Consider the following 14149-nt stretch of genomic DNA (forward strand, 5'->3'; position numbering starts at 1 on the left):
AAAAGATAACCATGTAGGTGTCAAGCAGTGTTTGTTATTTAAACTATAGAAGACAGGATCCATCCTTTGGTTTAGCATTACAGTAAATCAGTATAATTTATTCTGAAAACGTAATTTTAAAATCATTCTGGAGATCCAAAATAAACTAGAAGGGGAGTTGGAAAAATAGGAATGTTGTCTATAGTTTTAAAATACTAAATGCATTAAAATTTCCAGTGACGAATGACTATTTCAATGTAATTTCTTCCTGATACAGAAACAATTCCTGATACCTACCCTTCTGACAGAAAATATTAGACTTTTTCTTCACATTCAATTTGTTCACTTTCTTTCTTTTTTGAGACAGTCTCATTCTGTCACCCAGGCTGGATGGAGTGCAATGGCATGATCTCAGCCCGCTGCAACCTCTGGCTCCCGGGTTCAACCGATTCTCATGCCTCAGTCTACCAAGTGGCTGGAATTACAGGTGTGTGCACCACGCCCAGCTCATTTCTGTATTTTTAGTAGAGACAGGGTTTTGCCATGTCGGCCAGGCTGGTCTTGAACTCCTGACTTCAAGTGAGCCACCCACCCAACTCCCAAAGTGCTGAGATTACAGGTGTGAGCCACCATGCCTGGCCCTGTTTTCTTTAAACACTAGTTCTGCACATAGCATTAAAGAGAAATCTCAGAAAATATAAAGTCTATCAGAGTGACTGTATCACTAAGAGAAGATGAAGCAGAATATGAAAAAATAAAATTTACTGTTTATTTCTTTGTTACACAAAGAAAATTAAAGGTGGTCCAAGACATCTTAGTCCATCTCCTATGTCCTTCTGGCCATAATTACACACACAATAATGGCAAGCTAGATTAAGAGTCTAGCTCAGGGTCAAGTTTTTCCACTTTAATGACTATCTCCGGAGCGAAAGCAGCAGCACCAGCTTGTTGGTTCTCTGTCTCTGACTCCGACAACACTTCTTCCTTTATTTTTACAGGCTTATTACCGGCCTCCTCCTCTTCATCTGAAGACTCATCGAGCTCCCATTCATCATCTATGTCCATTTCAAATACTCTCACATGACGAAGATTTGAGCTTAACTAAAAAAGAAAGGCCATAAAAGCACTTTTAAATTAATGGCTTAACTAATATATCATATATAAGGAATTAGAAATCAGAAGTCTGAATCAAAGAATGGTTTTATAGGAAACATATTCCCATCAATTTACAACAAAATCAATAAACTCAGCCTTCATTTTGTATAAAAAGGTCTCCACATAACAACAGTGGCAATTTCATGAGATTAAAATCTAGAATTATTATTAACTGCTTAGTAAGCTTTATCAGAACGAGAGAACTAAATAGCTAAGTCCACATGACCATAATCAATACAAGCTATAAATCACAGCAAAAATATTTGCACAAAAGGACCTTACATGTCATGTATTTGATGAAGGTTCCAAAGAAGCAATGTTACTTCTTGTAATTTCTTAGTTGCTGAACGATCTGTAAACACTTACCACACAGGATACTTTTCGAAAACCATTCCCAGCAACATACTGTGCTTTCATACTTTCCAGTAATCTCCAATGCTTCTCGAAATGCATGGTACGGGTGGGAATAGCACTACATTGTTCATCTAGCCTAAAGAGGGAAAAAACCCACCCAGGAATGAAAAGGGGATCTTCTCCTCCCTAGTTTGCTACAGGTGGTATTAGGGTCAATTATGGCTTTGACTTCTACTCATACTTCCACTTCCAATATAATTTTAGCAACTAAAAAAAGAGCTGTGATATAATATTCTATAAAAATTCATCTATATTCTGGCTGGGCACAGTGGCTCATGCCTGGAATCTCAGCACTTTGTGAGGCCAAGGTGGGAGGACTGCTTGAGTCCAGGAGTTCAAGGCCGGCCTGGCCAACAGAGTGAGACTCCATCTCTGTAAAAAATAAAATAAAATTAGCCAGACAAGGTGGCACATGCCTGTAGTCCCAGCTATGAGAGGCTGAGGCAGGAGGGTCACTTGAGCCCATGAGTTTGAGGCTGCAATGAGCTATGATTGCATCACTGCACTCCAACCTGGGTGACAGACACAAGCTCTGTTTCAAAAAAAAAAAAAAAAGAAAATACTGCAATTCCAAATAGGCAGAATATCATTTTAGTAAGGTTTCTGACTCCCTTTCAAGGAAAGCAAATGGATACATTTTTAAATTAGAGATCTGCTTACTTAAGTCTCAATTAAAGCCATCTCTTGGAATTGACAGTATACTTCCCACATGGGCACTGAGGTCTTAATTCTGGAAGGAAAATACTGAAGGCAAATCAAAAATAACTAATTCCAACCAACTAGGGTTAATGCAATCCTTGAAAACGTAACTAAAAAAAGTCCCATTCTCCACTCCAAATAATTCCCCACCTTGATTCCAGCAAATACTTCCTGATTTACTAGTAAAGGGAAGGGATAAAAAAAGCTATTAAGGCCAGCATATTTTGAATGAAAAATTGGAGCACTTCTGCTCAGCTACCTCTGTGGTTACCCCTAGTAATGAAATAACCATTATCTAGCATGCCTGAAAGGTTGGAATTTATAATGTGCATTAAAAAATATTTAACTGTAATATCAAAAAGACAATTTTACCAGTTACCTTGTAGAATAAGTCCCAGTGAACTGATATTCTGCAGAATCTTCACTGTTATATACTAAAGACAATGGCAGCTGGACCAAGAGTCTATCTCTTCCTTCACGTCCTACAGTGTCTTTAAGAACTACTGTTACAGTTTCATCATCATAAAACTGTGCATCTAAACAACTGTAGATGCTAGAATTAAAATAAGTTTTGTTATATCAAAGATGATCATGACTACTGAGAAAATACTGTATGCATGTCATACTGGCAGCAAGCAGAAAAAAATTTTAAAATTAAGTGACATTCTGTACAGTAACATTTAAAATATACCATTGGTTTGTATTAAAATCAGTTATTTTTTGTACTGATTATTCACATATATAACCAAATCTTAAAAATGGGTAATCATGACCCCCCAAAATCTGTGAAGTTGTTTCAGTTCTAGAAAACCCCTGGCCATCGATGGTTAGGCCTTAAGAAATTCTATGAATGACATAGAAATTAAGCCTGTGGAAATTCTATGAATGACACCTTATATACACGTTCAGCAAACAGAGTTGACTAGACTGAGAAATAAAAATAAGATACTACACATGAAAAATAGGCACAGCAACTCCAAAGACTTTATCATAAAAAAAACTTCTTTTATGTGAGGAAACAAGTGAGAAAAAGATCAGCCTATGATTAGTCACTTCTTTCCCTTGCGAAGCCTCAGGGATGGCTTAGGTACTGTTACCCTTTTGAATCCTAAGAAAATCTCCCATCACTGAGAATGGCATCACCTCATAATTTTTTTGGTCATAACAAGAACTTCAGTCCCGCAGGGCATCTGCCCACGGGAACCACATTACTTTCTTTGCCAACAGGGAGCTCGGGAGTAATTATACGAAACCATATGACATAAACTGCAGGGCAGTAAGGTTCTATTCAATCACAAGTCAAATCATTCTCTATGTATAAATACACAAAGAATCCTGCCCTCGATGTGGGAAGTGACAAAGCCCTTTTACCTATATCATCACCGTAACTGAGTCTGGCCCGATTCCTAAACATATACACACATCACCCAAACAAGATTCAAGACTTACCTTCTTCTGACTTTTTCCGTTGTGGCATATGTAAAGCTCCCAAATTTAATAGCAATTAATCCATTACTCACAGATCTCCAAGAAAGAAGAGGGGAAAAAAAAGACTCAGTGGAACAACCTGGATAGTCAATAATCCAAACACTTAAAAGAACATGATTGTCAGGGTCAGTACATTTACTTCTCTAGAACACTGAGAACTGGTTTAAACGCCTAGATAGATAAACCAACTTGGTTTAAAATCATACAGTCACCAAAGTAAACAGATTTAGCCAAAGACATTTGGCATTTGGAATAGAAATAACCAAATTCTTTCTTTTTGGTTACATCTTGGTCTCAACATTTTCTTCAAATTCAGATTTAAAATCATTTTTAAGATACCAATGGCATTCTAAATATGATTTGTTTTTCAGAACTTCTACTTTGAATTTCTGAGTAAGTCTCTGTTAGGCAAGGCCTCTTGTTTAATGAAAAGCATACTAAACCCTAGGCAAAAATCATTTCTATAAGGCAGCCACTTTAGAAGTTTTTAACTACTAAAAATTTAAAACTTCTTTAACTTTTAACTTTCTGTAAGCTTTTAACTTCTAAAAAATGAGATATAATATTCTGAGCTGTCATATTTTTCCTAACTCTAAAAAAAAAGTCCTACATACGATGACTATATGCCAATAAAAATAAAATAATCTGGAACAAGATCATATAACTTCCTAATTCAGTGTTACTCTTAATGACATGAAAACTAACAATTACATGACAAATCTAAAAGTCACAAGGTAGTTTAAAATCTGAGATGCTGGAAGGCTGTATGCTTTATTCTTAAAAATAATAAACTCCTCTCTCTGAGTCAAACTTCAGATTAATACTTACTGGGAAATATCAGTATGTCTCCTTAAGATGCACATTTTATAAAGTGAATCTTCTAGAATAGTAAAAAGAAGATAATGTAGATTTGAAGTTTTATTATTCCACCTAAGAAAAAAAAATTGTAATATTTTTTAACTATTGATGGATAAAACGAAATTGTACTGTTCACTCAAGATAGAGAAGAAACATACTTACAGAAAAGGAAATTTGAACAATCTACGTGTAGAATCCTCACTAAAATAAAAAGGAAAAAGAAATGAGAAAAATTTAAATTGGCTGCTGAATTACACCACCCAATAGGTAAACAGAATTACCTTCTGGTATCTCTATACAATGGAATACAGATTGCTTGATTCATCGATTTTCCAATTACATCCTATATAAAATAAGATTTTAAAATATAATTAGAGCATTCATATGCACACAGATAACTCTACAGAAAGTGACTGACCATCACTGTTCAAATGTAGTAAAAAATCGCCTATATCACCAAACCTTGTACATAAAAAACTTTAATGACAATTGTAACAGTAAGGAAAAAGAGAGAAAATTCTGAGCTAAAACGACCTTGGTGCTAAGCACATGGCAGGTTTAAGACCACCTCCCTCTGGTCTCATAACAACCATTCATTCACATCCTTCAGTAGTAAACAGAGACACATCAGCTCTGTAACCAAGACTATTTACAATGAATTTCTTCTGGGAACAAATAAAATACTCAAGATGTCAACACCTTTAGTAATCTTTATACACACACACACACACGTGTGTGTGTAAGAAACTTAAGTTGGAGTATTAGGTTGAACCATATGAAATTGTTATTTTTCTTAACCAAAAAGAGTTGAATATCAACATTTTCATAGTTCATTCTAAAAATTAAGATGGTTTACATTAAGTGAGCCACATACTGTAGACACTATTGCTACTACATAAAGACATGCATTTCTTTTAAACTTACTGCTGGCTTTTGCAAACACTGATCAATAATATTCTCCATCCGCCTTTTCACAAAATGCAATGATTTTCGAGGATAATAAGGAAACAGCAAAGGACTTTCTGGTTTCAAACAAAAACAGAAACAAAAATAAAAGAAGCTATAGCAAACTTATAATTAGAAGAAAATAATCTAACATTAGAGCCAGTCTGCACAGTTTATCTCAAGGTAGAATTTCCACTGACCACTTCATTGGATTTTCACACGACCTCATTAAAAACGACCATGGCCTTCTGCCTTTCATCAACCCCCACTGACAGCTCACTAAAAACAATCTCTCTCACTACAAGCTTAGACTCACCAAAATCCAACTGTAGGTCTCTGCTGGCTCTAAGAAGAAAGGAATGATTTGGGAACCATCAAATATATGATGAAATACAGTTCATTCTTCTATTCTTTGCCACAGTGAAACGACAACAGCAGTCCAGTACTGCTCAGCACTGTTTTTTAAGAGTCTCAAAAACAAGAGACTGGAAACTAGCTCTATATAAATAAGCTCTTTACTTTTTAAAAGATTACTTTATCAGGAGAAAATAACATATAATTTAGCACTTACACCTGCTGTGCTAGGTTTCTAAAATAAGTTTTGTTTTCTTTTATTGCTTACAACAGCCATATGAAGTAAACACCATATTCTCCAATTTACAGATGAAAAAAAAAAAAAATGAAGCTCAACAGGTTTAGGCAATTGCCCAGTGTGAAAATAACTAAGTATCTAGATCTATCAATCAAACCCAAGTCTGACTCTAATGCCCACCCTCTTCCACTGTGCTTCGTAGGCCCTCCCTTAGATAAAGTCATGCTGGATAAAATGAATTATAATCACATTAACATTTTAAGTTCTCAAAGTGACAGATGCTATGGTATCACAGAAAGACACTGATCTTTGCTTCCAGTTCCTAGAACAGAGCTTCCAAAACCCTTGGAATTTCCTGAGTGATAAAGGTGACAGGAACATTTTTTTTTTTTTTTAAAGACAGAGTCTCATTCTGTTGCCCAGGCTGGAGTGCAATGGTGCAATCTCAGCTCACTGCAACCTCTGCCTCCCGGATTCAAGCGATTCTCCTGCCTCAGTCTCCCGAGTAAAGGGACTACAAGTGCATACCACCACACCCAGCTAATTTTTAGTAGAGACAGGGTTTCACCATGTTGCTCAGGTCTGGAACTCCTGATCTCAAGTGATCTGTCCACCTCACCCTCCCAAAGTGTTAGGACTACCATGTTTTGTTTTAGTGAGGCAACTCTTGGCTGGCACCTAGACAGCTTTAGGATAGGGGCTGGCCACCAAAAAGAACAAGCCTTGATTAGAAGTTTGGAACTTTCAGCTCCACCTGCCAGCCTCCAGGGAGGAGAGAGGGGCTTGGAGGTTGAGTTCAATCACCAATGGTCAACGACTTCATCAATCATGTCTACATAACGAAACCTCCATAAATACACTGGGACAATGAGGTTCAGAGAACTTTCTCGGTGGTGAATATATCCAGGTGCTGGGAGAGCATGGAAGCTCTGCTCCTTTCTCTCTATACCCTGCCTGATATAGCACTTCTATGTGGCTATTCCTGAGTCATATTCTTTACAATACACTGGTAAACAAAAATTAAATGTTTCCCTGAGTTTTGTGAGTCATTCTAGCAAAACTATCCAACCTGAAAGGGAGGAAAGTTCTGGGAACTCTTGACCTTATAGCCAAGTCTGACAGCAAGCATGGCTACCCAAGAGATGTGGGTGATCTAGAAACCTGACATCTGACTCGAGGGCAGTCTTCTGGGACTGCGCCCTTATCCTGGGAGGTCTGCGCTGTCTGTAATTAGTGTCGGGATTGAATTGTAGGACACCCCGTTGGTGTCAAAATTGGTTGGTGTCAGGAGGAAAAAAATGTCTCTCATTTTGTTGTCAGAAACACTGAGTAAAAACCGCTCAGACGCAAACCTACAGACTGCTTCTGTGCTAAGTGCCAGGCATTAGTCTAAGTGCTTACGCAGATTAATTGATTTAATCTCCACACCAGTTTCTTGAGGGAGGCATTATTACCACCTTCTTTTTACAGATGAGAAACTATGGCACAGAGAGGTTAGGCAACTTGCTCTCAGCCGCGTTACTACGAAGCAGGAGAGCAGATTCCAACCCAGACAATCCAGCTTCCAGAGCACCAGCTTTTACCCATTACACAATACTGACCCATGTACCCTAAAGAAACTACACAGATCAAGTATTTAGCACTTGATTTCTGCAGTGTAAGAAAACAGTTGCACTGATATTTCCTCACTGGAATTCAGTATGGAACTCAATAGTGAGTTCCATCAGGTCTGTAGCTAAGATCAGGCCTTTCTTATTCAGACACATAAGATGTAGGGGGAAAAAAAGAGAGTAGGACCTATTTTCAGCCTGGCAAAGTTCCCTAATCAATAATAGCCAAAAGAGCAACAGGGTCCAGGTGCCACTACTCTTGACACACCGCCACTGGCCCTCCACAGACATCCTGCCTTACTCCCTGGGCATCCTGATTAAATACAGTAAATGAGTAGCATCTCCTGTACCCATATCCTCCCTCCATTCAATAGCCAGCTTGCACCAATGCATCTCCCTACTGACCTCAAGACTCTCCGGCAATACAAAATAGGTTCTGCTTTGAAAAAGAATTTGCAGCATATGTAAAGTTCTGGGCATCAAAGAATTCTCTCCCTCATTCATGCATTCATTCATTCACAGAAGCAGCAACCAAATAGAAGTGGCAGAAATTACTATAGGTTGAGTTTCACTTTATCCAAAACGCTGAGGTCCGGAAGTGTTCTGGATTTTTTTGGAATTTGGAATATTTGCATATACATAATGAGGTATCTTGGGGATGGAACTCAAGTCTAAACACGAAATTCACTTGTGCTTCATGTACATCTTATACAATATATTTAATAATTCTGTGCTTGAAACAAAGTCTTGACTGCACTTTGACTGGGACCCATCATATGAGGTCAGGTAGGGAATTTTCCACTTGTGGTGTCATGTCGGTGCTCAAAAAGTTTTCGATTTTGGAGCATTTCAGATTTTGGATATTTGGATTAAGATGCTCAACCTGTACTGCTAGTCTAGTTAAAACCTCAGGCTTTCACATTAACAGAATCCTAGCTCCATCACTAACCAGCTTGTGTGATCCCAGGCTTCTCTAACCTTCTGTTTCCTCATTAGTCAATGGGGATACCAAGTATCTACCCACAGAATCTTGTGAAGACTGAAGCAGGTATTGTGTGTATATACGGCAGATTAAGCAACCCATAAATGTTAGTTACCACCTTAAAGATCTAAGAAATTGCTAAATCTGGTCAGATTATTCTTTCAGACAGCAAAGAAATACAAGCTTTAAAATATTTTCATCTAAAATAGTAAGATGTGCTGGTATATTTAATGGCTGCTATTATGTGCTGCATCCCTCATAATGCTGGACAGCTTTACTGTATTAACATTCTGACATCCTAGAAAATGAAAGGCATAACAGTACACACACACACACACACGAAACTACAACCCGAGAATACAGTTGAGCATCACTGTGCTTTTAGAAGATAATAAATTGGAATTGGCAAAAAAGACTTTTCTCACTATTTGGTTCTATAGTTTCTCCTCAAAATCCTATTTTTTACAGGGTGCAAAACACTGAAATAAGAATACTTAGGAATAAGCAATCTTGCTATAGCATAGCTAACTTCAGAGTGTCTATCTATCATGATGATGTCATACACGATTGGTTATTTTGCTGTTCCTATAATTAAATAAGTCTAATAAACTTAGATAAGTGTTCAGCAAGTTTTCAGCAAAACTGTTTATTCAAGACCTAGTCTTAAATAAAAATAAACATGGCCCAAATCATGTTTATTTTTGGTTGGTTCATGAAATACCTTTAAGGTAGCTGCTATTTTGAAGAAAGTCATACCACTGGTTTCCTTCTGTGTTAGGGGGTGACACAAGATCATCATCTTCATCTTTCAAGTACTAGAAATACAGAATTAGAAATTTAAGTTTATTTCTAATAAACTTATTTCCCTTCCATACCTGGAAGGGAAAATGGAAAAAGAAAAAAAGTAAAAGACAAAAAAAAAGTTAAGTTTAGTAAATTGAAGAATTACAGTCTAAAATCTGTTCATATTTAACACTTTTTAATTTAACAAGCTACTTTGTTTTACTGCCAAGTCCTCTGAAAGTGCATTACTATAATTCTAAGTGAGCTAGCCAAAATCTGCTATGTGTATGTGGCAGAATTAATTAGTCAAGCAACTAAACAAACTGCAATATATTAAGATTACTATGTTGTAGATGTAGAGAGACCACAAATCGAACTTAAATTGTGTTTCTTTTTCATGAACACATTTTAATTTTATATATGCAAGTTATAAATTAGTTTCATAAGTTACCAACTGTCAATATACTGTCAATATACTCTATGGCAGTTGTTCTCCAAATGAGGTCCACAGGCCCCTGGGAATCCCCAAGATGCTTTTGGGGATCCACAAAGTCAATACTAGTTTTATAAAAATGTAGATGTCACCTGCCCTTTACACTGGGCTAACATCTGCACTGATGGTGGGGAAAACTGTGTCTCAGTCAAGAATCACGGTAGTGGTTCCAAATCATACCAGCAGTCACTGTATTCTTTTTCTGTCACATACTCATACTTTCATTTATCTTTAATGAAGTCATTAAATTATTAACTTTATTTTCAACTTTTGAGTACAAATCTTTAATATTCTGTGTGACAGAACTGAGAGTTATACATAGGCATTTTTGCTACACAAAAACATGGTGGTTATCTTGAGGAAAAGCACTTATGTTAAAAGCAAAAATAGGCTGGGCATGGTGTCAGGCCTGTAATCTCTGCACTTTAGGAGGCCATGGCAGGCGTATCACTTGAGCCCAGGAGCTCAAGACCAGCCTGGGCAACATGTCGGGTCTCTACGAAATAAAGACAAAAATTAGCCAGGCATGGCGGTATGTGCTACACTGTAGGCCCAGCTACAAGAGGCGAGTGGGAGAGGTGGAAGCTGCAGTGAGCCATGATTGCACCACTGTACTCAGAGGAAGCACCCTGTCTCAAAAAAAAAAAAAAAAAAAAAAAAAAAAAAAAATTTTTTTTTTTTTTTTTTTTGGAAAACCTGCATCTGCCCGTGTGCTTCACAACACGAAGACTTTTCTGATTAAATTGGTGGTGCTATTTAAGGTGGTAGCATTTAGAACAGCTGCATGACTCAGGGAACCAACATTTCCAAAATGACCAAAGCATGATGTTACAAAATTATGCATGGGCAAAGATCCGTTCAAAGTGTGAGGGAGATGAATGAATTTTAATGTAAAAAATGTTCACTGATGCAATCTTAGATTCCACGCTGAAACGAACCTTTAAGATATTATCACTTGTCCAGATTTGATGTAATAAAGCAAAGTCGCAATTATCTGAAAAAGCTAATAGAATACTTCTCCCTTTTCATATACACACCTATGTGAGGCCAGACTTTTTTCATATACACTGATACTATAGAAAAAACATATCAAAACAAACTGAATGTAGCAGCAGATATGAGAATCCACCTGTTTTCTATTAGGCTGGACATCAGAGAGGTTTGCAAGAATATGAAACATTACCACTCTTCACTAAATTATTTTTATTTTGTAAAATATCCTTTTTCACTAAAAGTATTTATATTAACATGTAACAGTAAGTGGGTATATTCTTTTTTTTTTCTTCTTTTTCTTTTCAGACTGAGTCTCACTCTGTTGCCCAGGCTGGAGTGCAGTGATGCAATCTTGGCTCACTGCAACCTCTGCCTCCTGGGTTCAAGCGATTCTCATGCCTCAGCCTCTCGAGTAGCTGGCAAGTAGCTGGGATTACAAGTGTGAGCTTCAATGCCCGGCTGTTATATTGTATTTTTGAGTGAATTAAGGAATAATTTTTTATTATGTTTAATTTTTAATACCTAATAATGCTATCAGCAATAGATAACTTGCATAAACAAAAGCTCTTTTCTAGTCCTCAATAATTTTTTTCTTTGAGACGCAGTCTTGTTCTGTCGCCCAGGGTGAAGTGCAGTGGCTTGATCTTGGCTCACTGAAACCTCTGCCTCCTGGGTTCAAGTGATTCTCCTGCCTCAGCCTCCCAAGTAGCTGGGATTACAGGTGTCCACCACCACACCCAGTTAGTTTTTGTATTTTTAGTCCTCAATAATTTTTAAGAATGTAAAAGGGTTCTCCTATCAAAATGTTTAAAAACTGCTGCTCTTTGGTAACTTTACTAAAAGGGCAGAGCTCCTGTATTACTTGGTATCGTGTTACTTTCCAGAAACTTTGGATAACAAAGACGAACACTGCTAAGGTTTTAAAATGAGTTCAAAGCCCATACCTGACCAACTCTTTCAACGTTGAAGTATTTTCCTTTTCGATTATAAAGGTCTGGAGCCTGGAAAAAATAAACATAGTTTAATTCTTAAGTAAACTCACGAAGAAAAGTATCTTAAATTTAAACCCCAAACTTTCCTTTTCAAGAGAGCTGTGAGTGGCAGTTATTATTTTCTTTTGTAGATTATAAGACACACAAACAAAAGTCTGGTTTACTGACTATGTTTAGAAACATAATTAGTTCAACAGTTTAAAAAAAGTAATGGCTATGGACTTCAATAACATTGGGTTAAATTTAATTATGTCTTGTCATTACCCAGGTTTACTACAATTTTTTTTTAAACTGCATTACAGGAGTATCAACTTCTTACCTCATTGAAATGTTCAGTAAGAAATTCAGCAACAAATGTGATATCTTTCTGAGTCATCTATCAACAAAAGGAACAAAAAGAAAACAAATCAAGATAAAAGAAAGCTGCTCAATAAAAGAAATGGTACATAATAATAAATGTGACATTTTCACCATCTACTAAAAGCCACGGGAAAACCGGCAAAGTTCTTTCAAAGAAATATAGATTATGCGACTGTGAAAATATGAACGCCTGGGGTTCCAAGAATGTAATTAAACATGTGAACTCATCTTCTAATCAGTTAATCCAATAGCTACAAAACTCTTTATGGCCTAAGGTTATTTATTATTTCAGGCCTTGTGCTAAGACCACATGTGCTGAGGTTCCTCCTTTGGGAATGGGCACTGGACCCCAGATAAGATGTGTCACCCTTAGTTAAGGGCTGCAGGCAAACAGTGCTGTCTGCTTCAGTGCAGGCCCCTGCTTCTTGTGATGACCTGCATTTACCCCAATTTAGTTCTTCAGCCGTCAGAAAATTATACCTAAGGATTCCTTCCAACAACTGACATATTTTACCTCCCAAAATAAAGCTAACAGTGATGTCAGAAAAACAACTATTGTGAAACTTTCCTGGTTTGCAAGGCCAGTCCCCCACAGTGCAAAAGATCTACTTAGCAAATGAGTTGTAGACAGTGGAGAATCCCTTTCTCATCTAGTTCACAAGCCTAATTTTAATGCTGTCCATTTTTTCAGGCTCAAAACTACCTAACCTATCTAAACAGTTTCAGCAGGGGTGAAGAAGAGTGAGCTGCAGGAATCAAGTGGAAATTCCGTCCTATTCTGTAGGACGTCCCTGGAAGGAGATTCCATCGCCGCTTGTTACAGTCCTTACAGGAACCCTTCCTTTCTTTCTTTAGAAAGAAACTGTTGCTTACCAGACTTTAACACAGGGACTAATATCTAAGCACCTGATTCCCAAGGAAAATAAGAAGCATTTAAAATTTAAGGAAGTCAAAGTAAGGAATACAAGAATGCTGTCTTACATGGATTATAAAACCTTATCCAAACACGAAAACTATAAATTTAGATAGTCGTAATAAAGGTATTCTATGAGATGAAACAATACACAAAACATGCTTTGGGAGGCCGAGACGGGCGGATCACGAGGTCAGGAGATCGAGACCATCCTGGCTAACACGGTGAAACCCCGTCTCTACTAAATAAATACAAAAAACTAGCCGGGCGAGATAGCGGGCACCTGTAGTCCCAGCTACTCGGGAGGCTGAGGCAGGAGAACAGCATAAACCTGGGAGGTGGAGCTTGCAGTGAGCTGAGATCCGGCCACTGCACTGGGGCCTGGGCGACAGAGCGAGACTCCATCTCAAAAAAAAAAAAAAAAAACCATGCAAATTTCTTTTTTAAAAAGGTGGTGCTTAAGGGATCTAATGTCTACATCCTGACTTCCTGTTAACTAATACCTGAGGAAGAGTACCAAGATGACCAGCACAGCTGAGTTCAAACAGGACAATGTGAACACTGTGAAAATGCACTAGTACATACTACCTTATTCAGCTCGGGAAGCACATGGTCTTCTGTCATTCTCAACATTGCTGGAAATACAAAGTTAAAAAACTATCTTTAAAAGCAAACTAAAACATAATTTTAATTTTAAATACATTTCAAAGACAAGGTGTTTGACTGAACTAAATCTTCAGTTTTACACAGCTTTTCACCAACAAAAACATTTTTCTTCCAAAAACTAACGGGTGCCAGAACTTTAATCTGCTTCATATTTTCAGGTTCAAAATTGTTGTTCTAACCATTCTAAACTATTCTTTTTCTTCTTCAATTCAACCTGTTGCCACTCC

The 14149-nt window shown here is 37.3% G+C and overlaps 1 protein-coding gene across 4 annotated transcripts in view; it reads right to left on the minus strand.

Annotated features, from left to right (window-relative positions):
• Nucleotides 1-726: 726 nt before the first annotated feature.
• Nucleotides 727-14149, minus strand: part of ANAPC4 (anaphase promoting complex subunit 4) — a 41967-nt gene continuing 28544 nt past the window's right edge. The window contains exons 18-29 of one of the 4 annotated variants that reach the window (XM_003898551.4): nt 13845-13891; nt 12303-12359; nt 11936-11992; nt 9444-9537; nt 5518-5615; nt 4875-4936; nt 4756-4794; nt 4564-4665; nt 3697-3771; nt 2627-2800; nt 1501-1624; nt 727-1080 (exon numbers count right to left, since the gene is read on the minus strand). In XM_003898551.4, the coding sequence (XP_003898600.1) occupies nt 853-1080; nt 1501-1624; nt 2627-2800; nt 3697-3771; nt 4564-4665; nt 4756-4794; nt 4875-4936; nt 5518-5615; nt 9444-9537; nt 11936-11992; nt 12303-12359; nt 13845-13891 (1157 nt within the window). In that variant the 3' untranslated portion in view covers nt 727-852. Of the gene's footprint in view, nt 1081-1416; nt 1625-2626; nt 2801-3696; nt 3772-4563; nt 4666-4755; nt 4795-4874; nt 4937-5517; nt 5616-9443; nt 9538-11935; nt 11993-12302; nt 12360-13841; nt 13892-14149 lie in introns of all 4 variants that reach the window. The other 3 variants (XM_009206620.3, XR_002521978.2, XM_009206622.3) reach the window with 3 other exon arrangements.

This window comes from Papio anubis, chromosome 3 (assembly GCF_008728515.1).
Source record: "Papio anubis isolate 15944 chromosome 3, Panubis1.0, whole genome shotgun sequence".
NCBI classification, from domain to species: domain Eukaryota; kingdom Metazoa; phylum Chordata; class Mammalia; order Primates; family Cercopithecidae; genus Papio; species Papio anubis.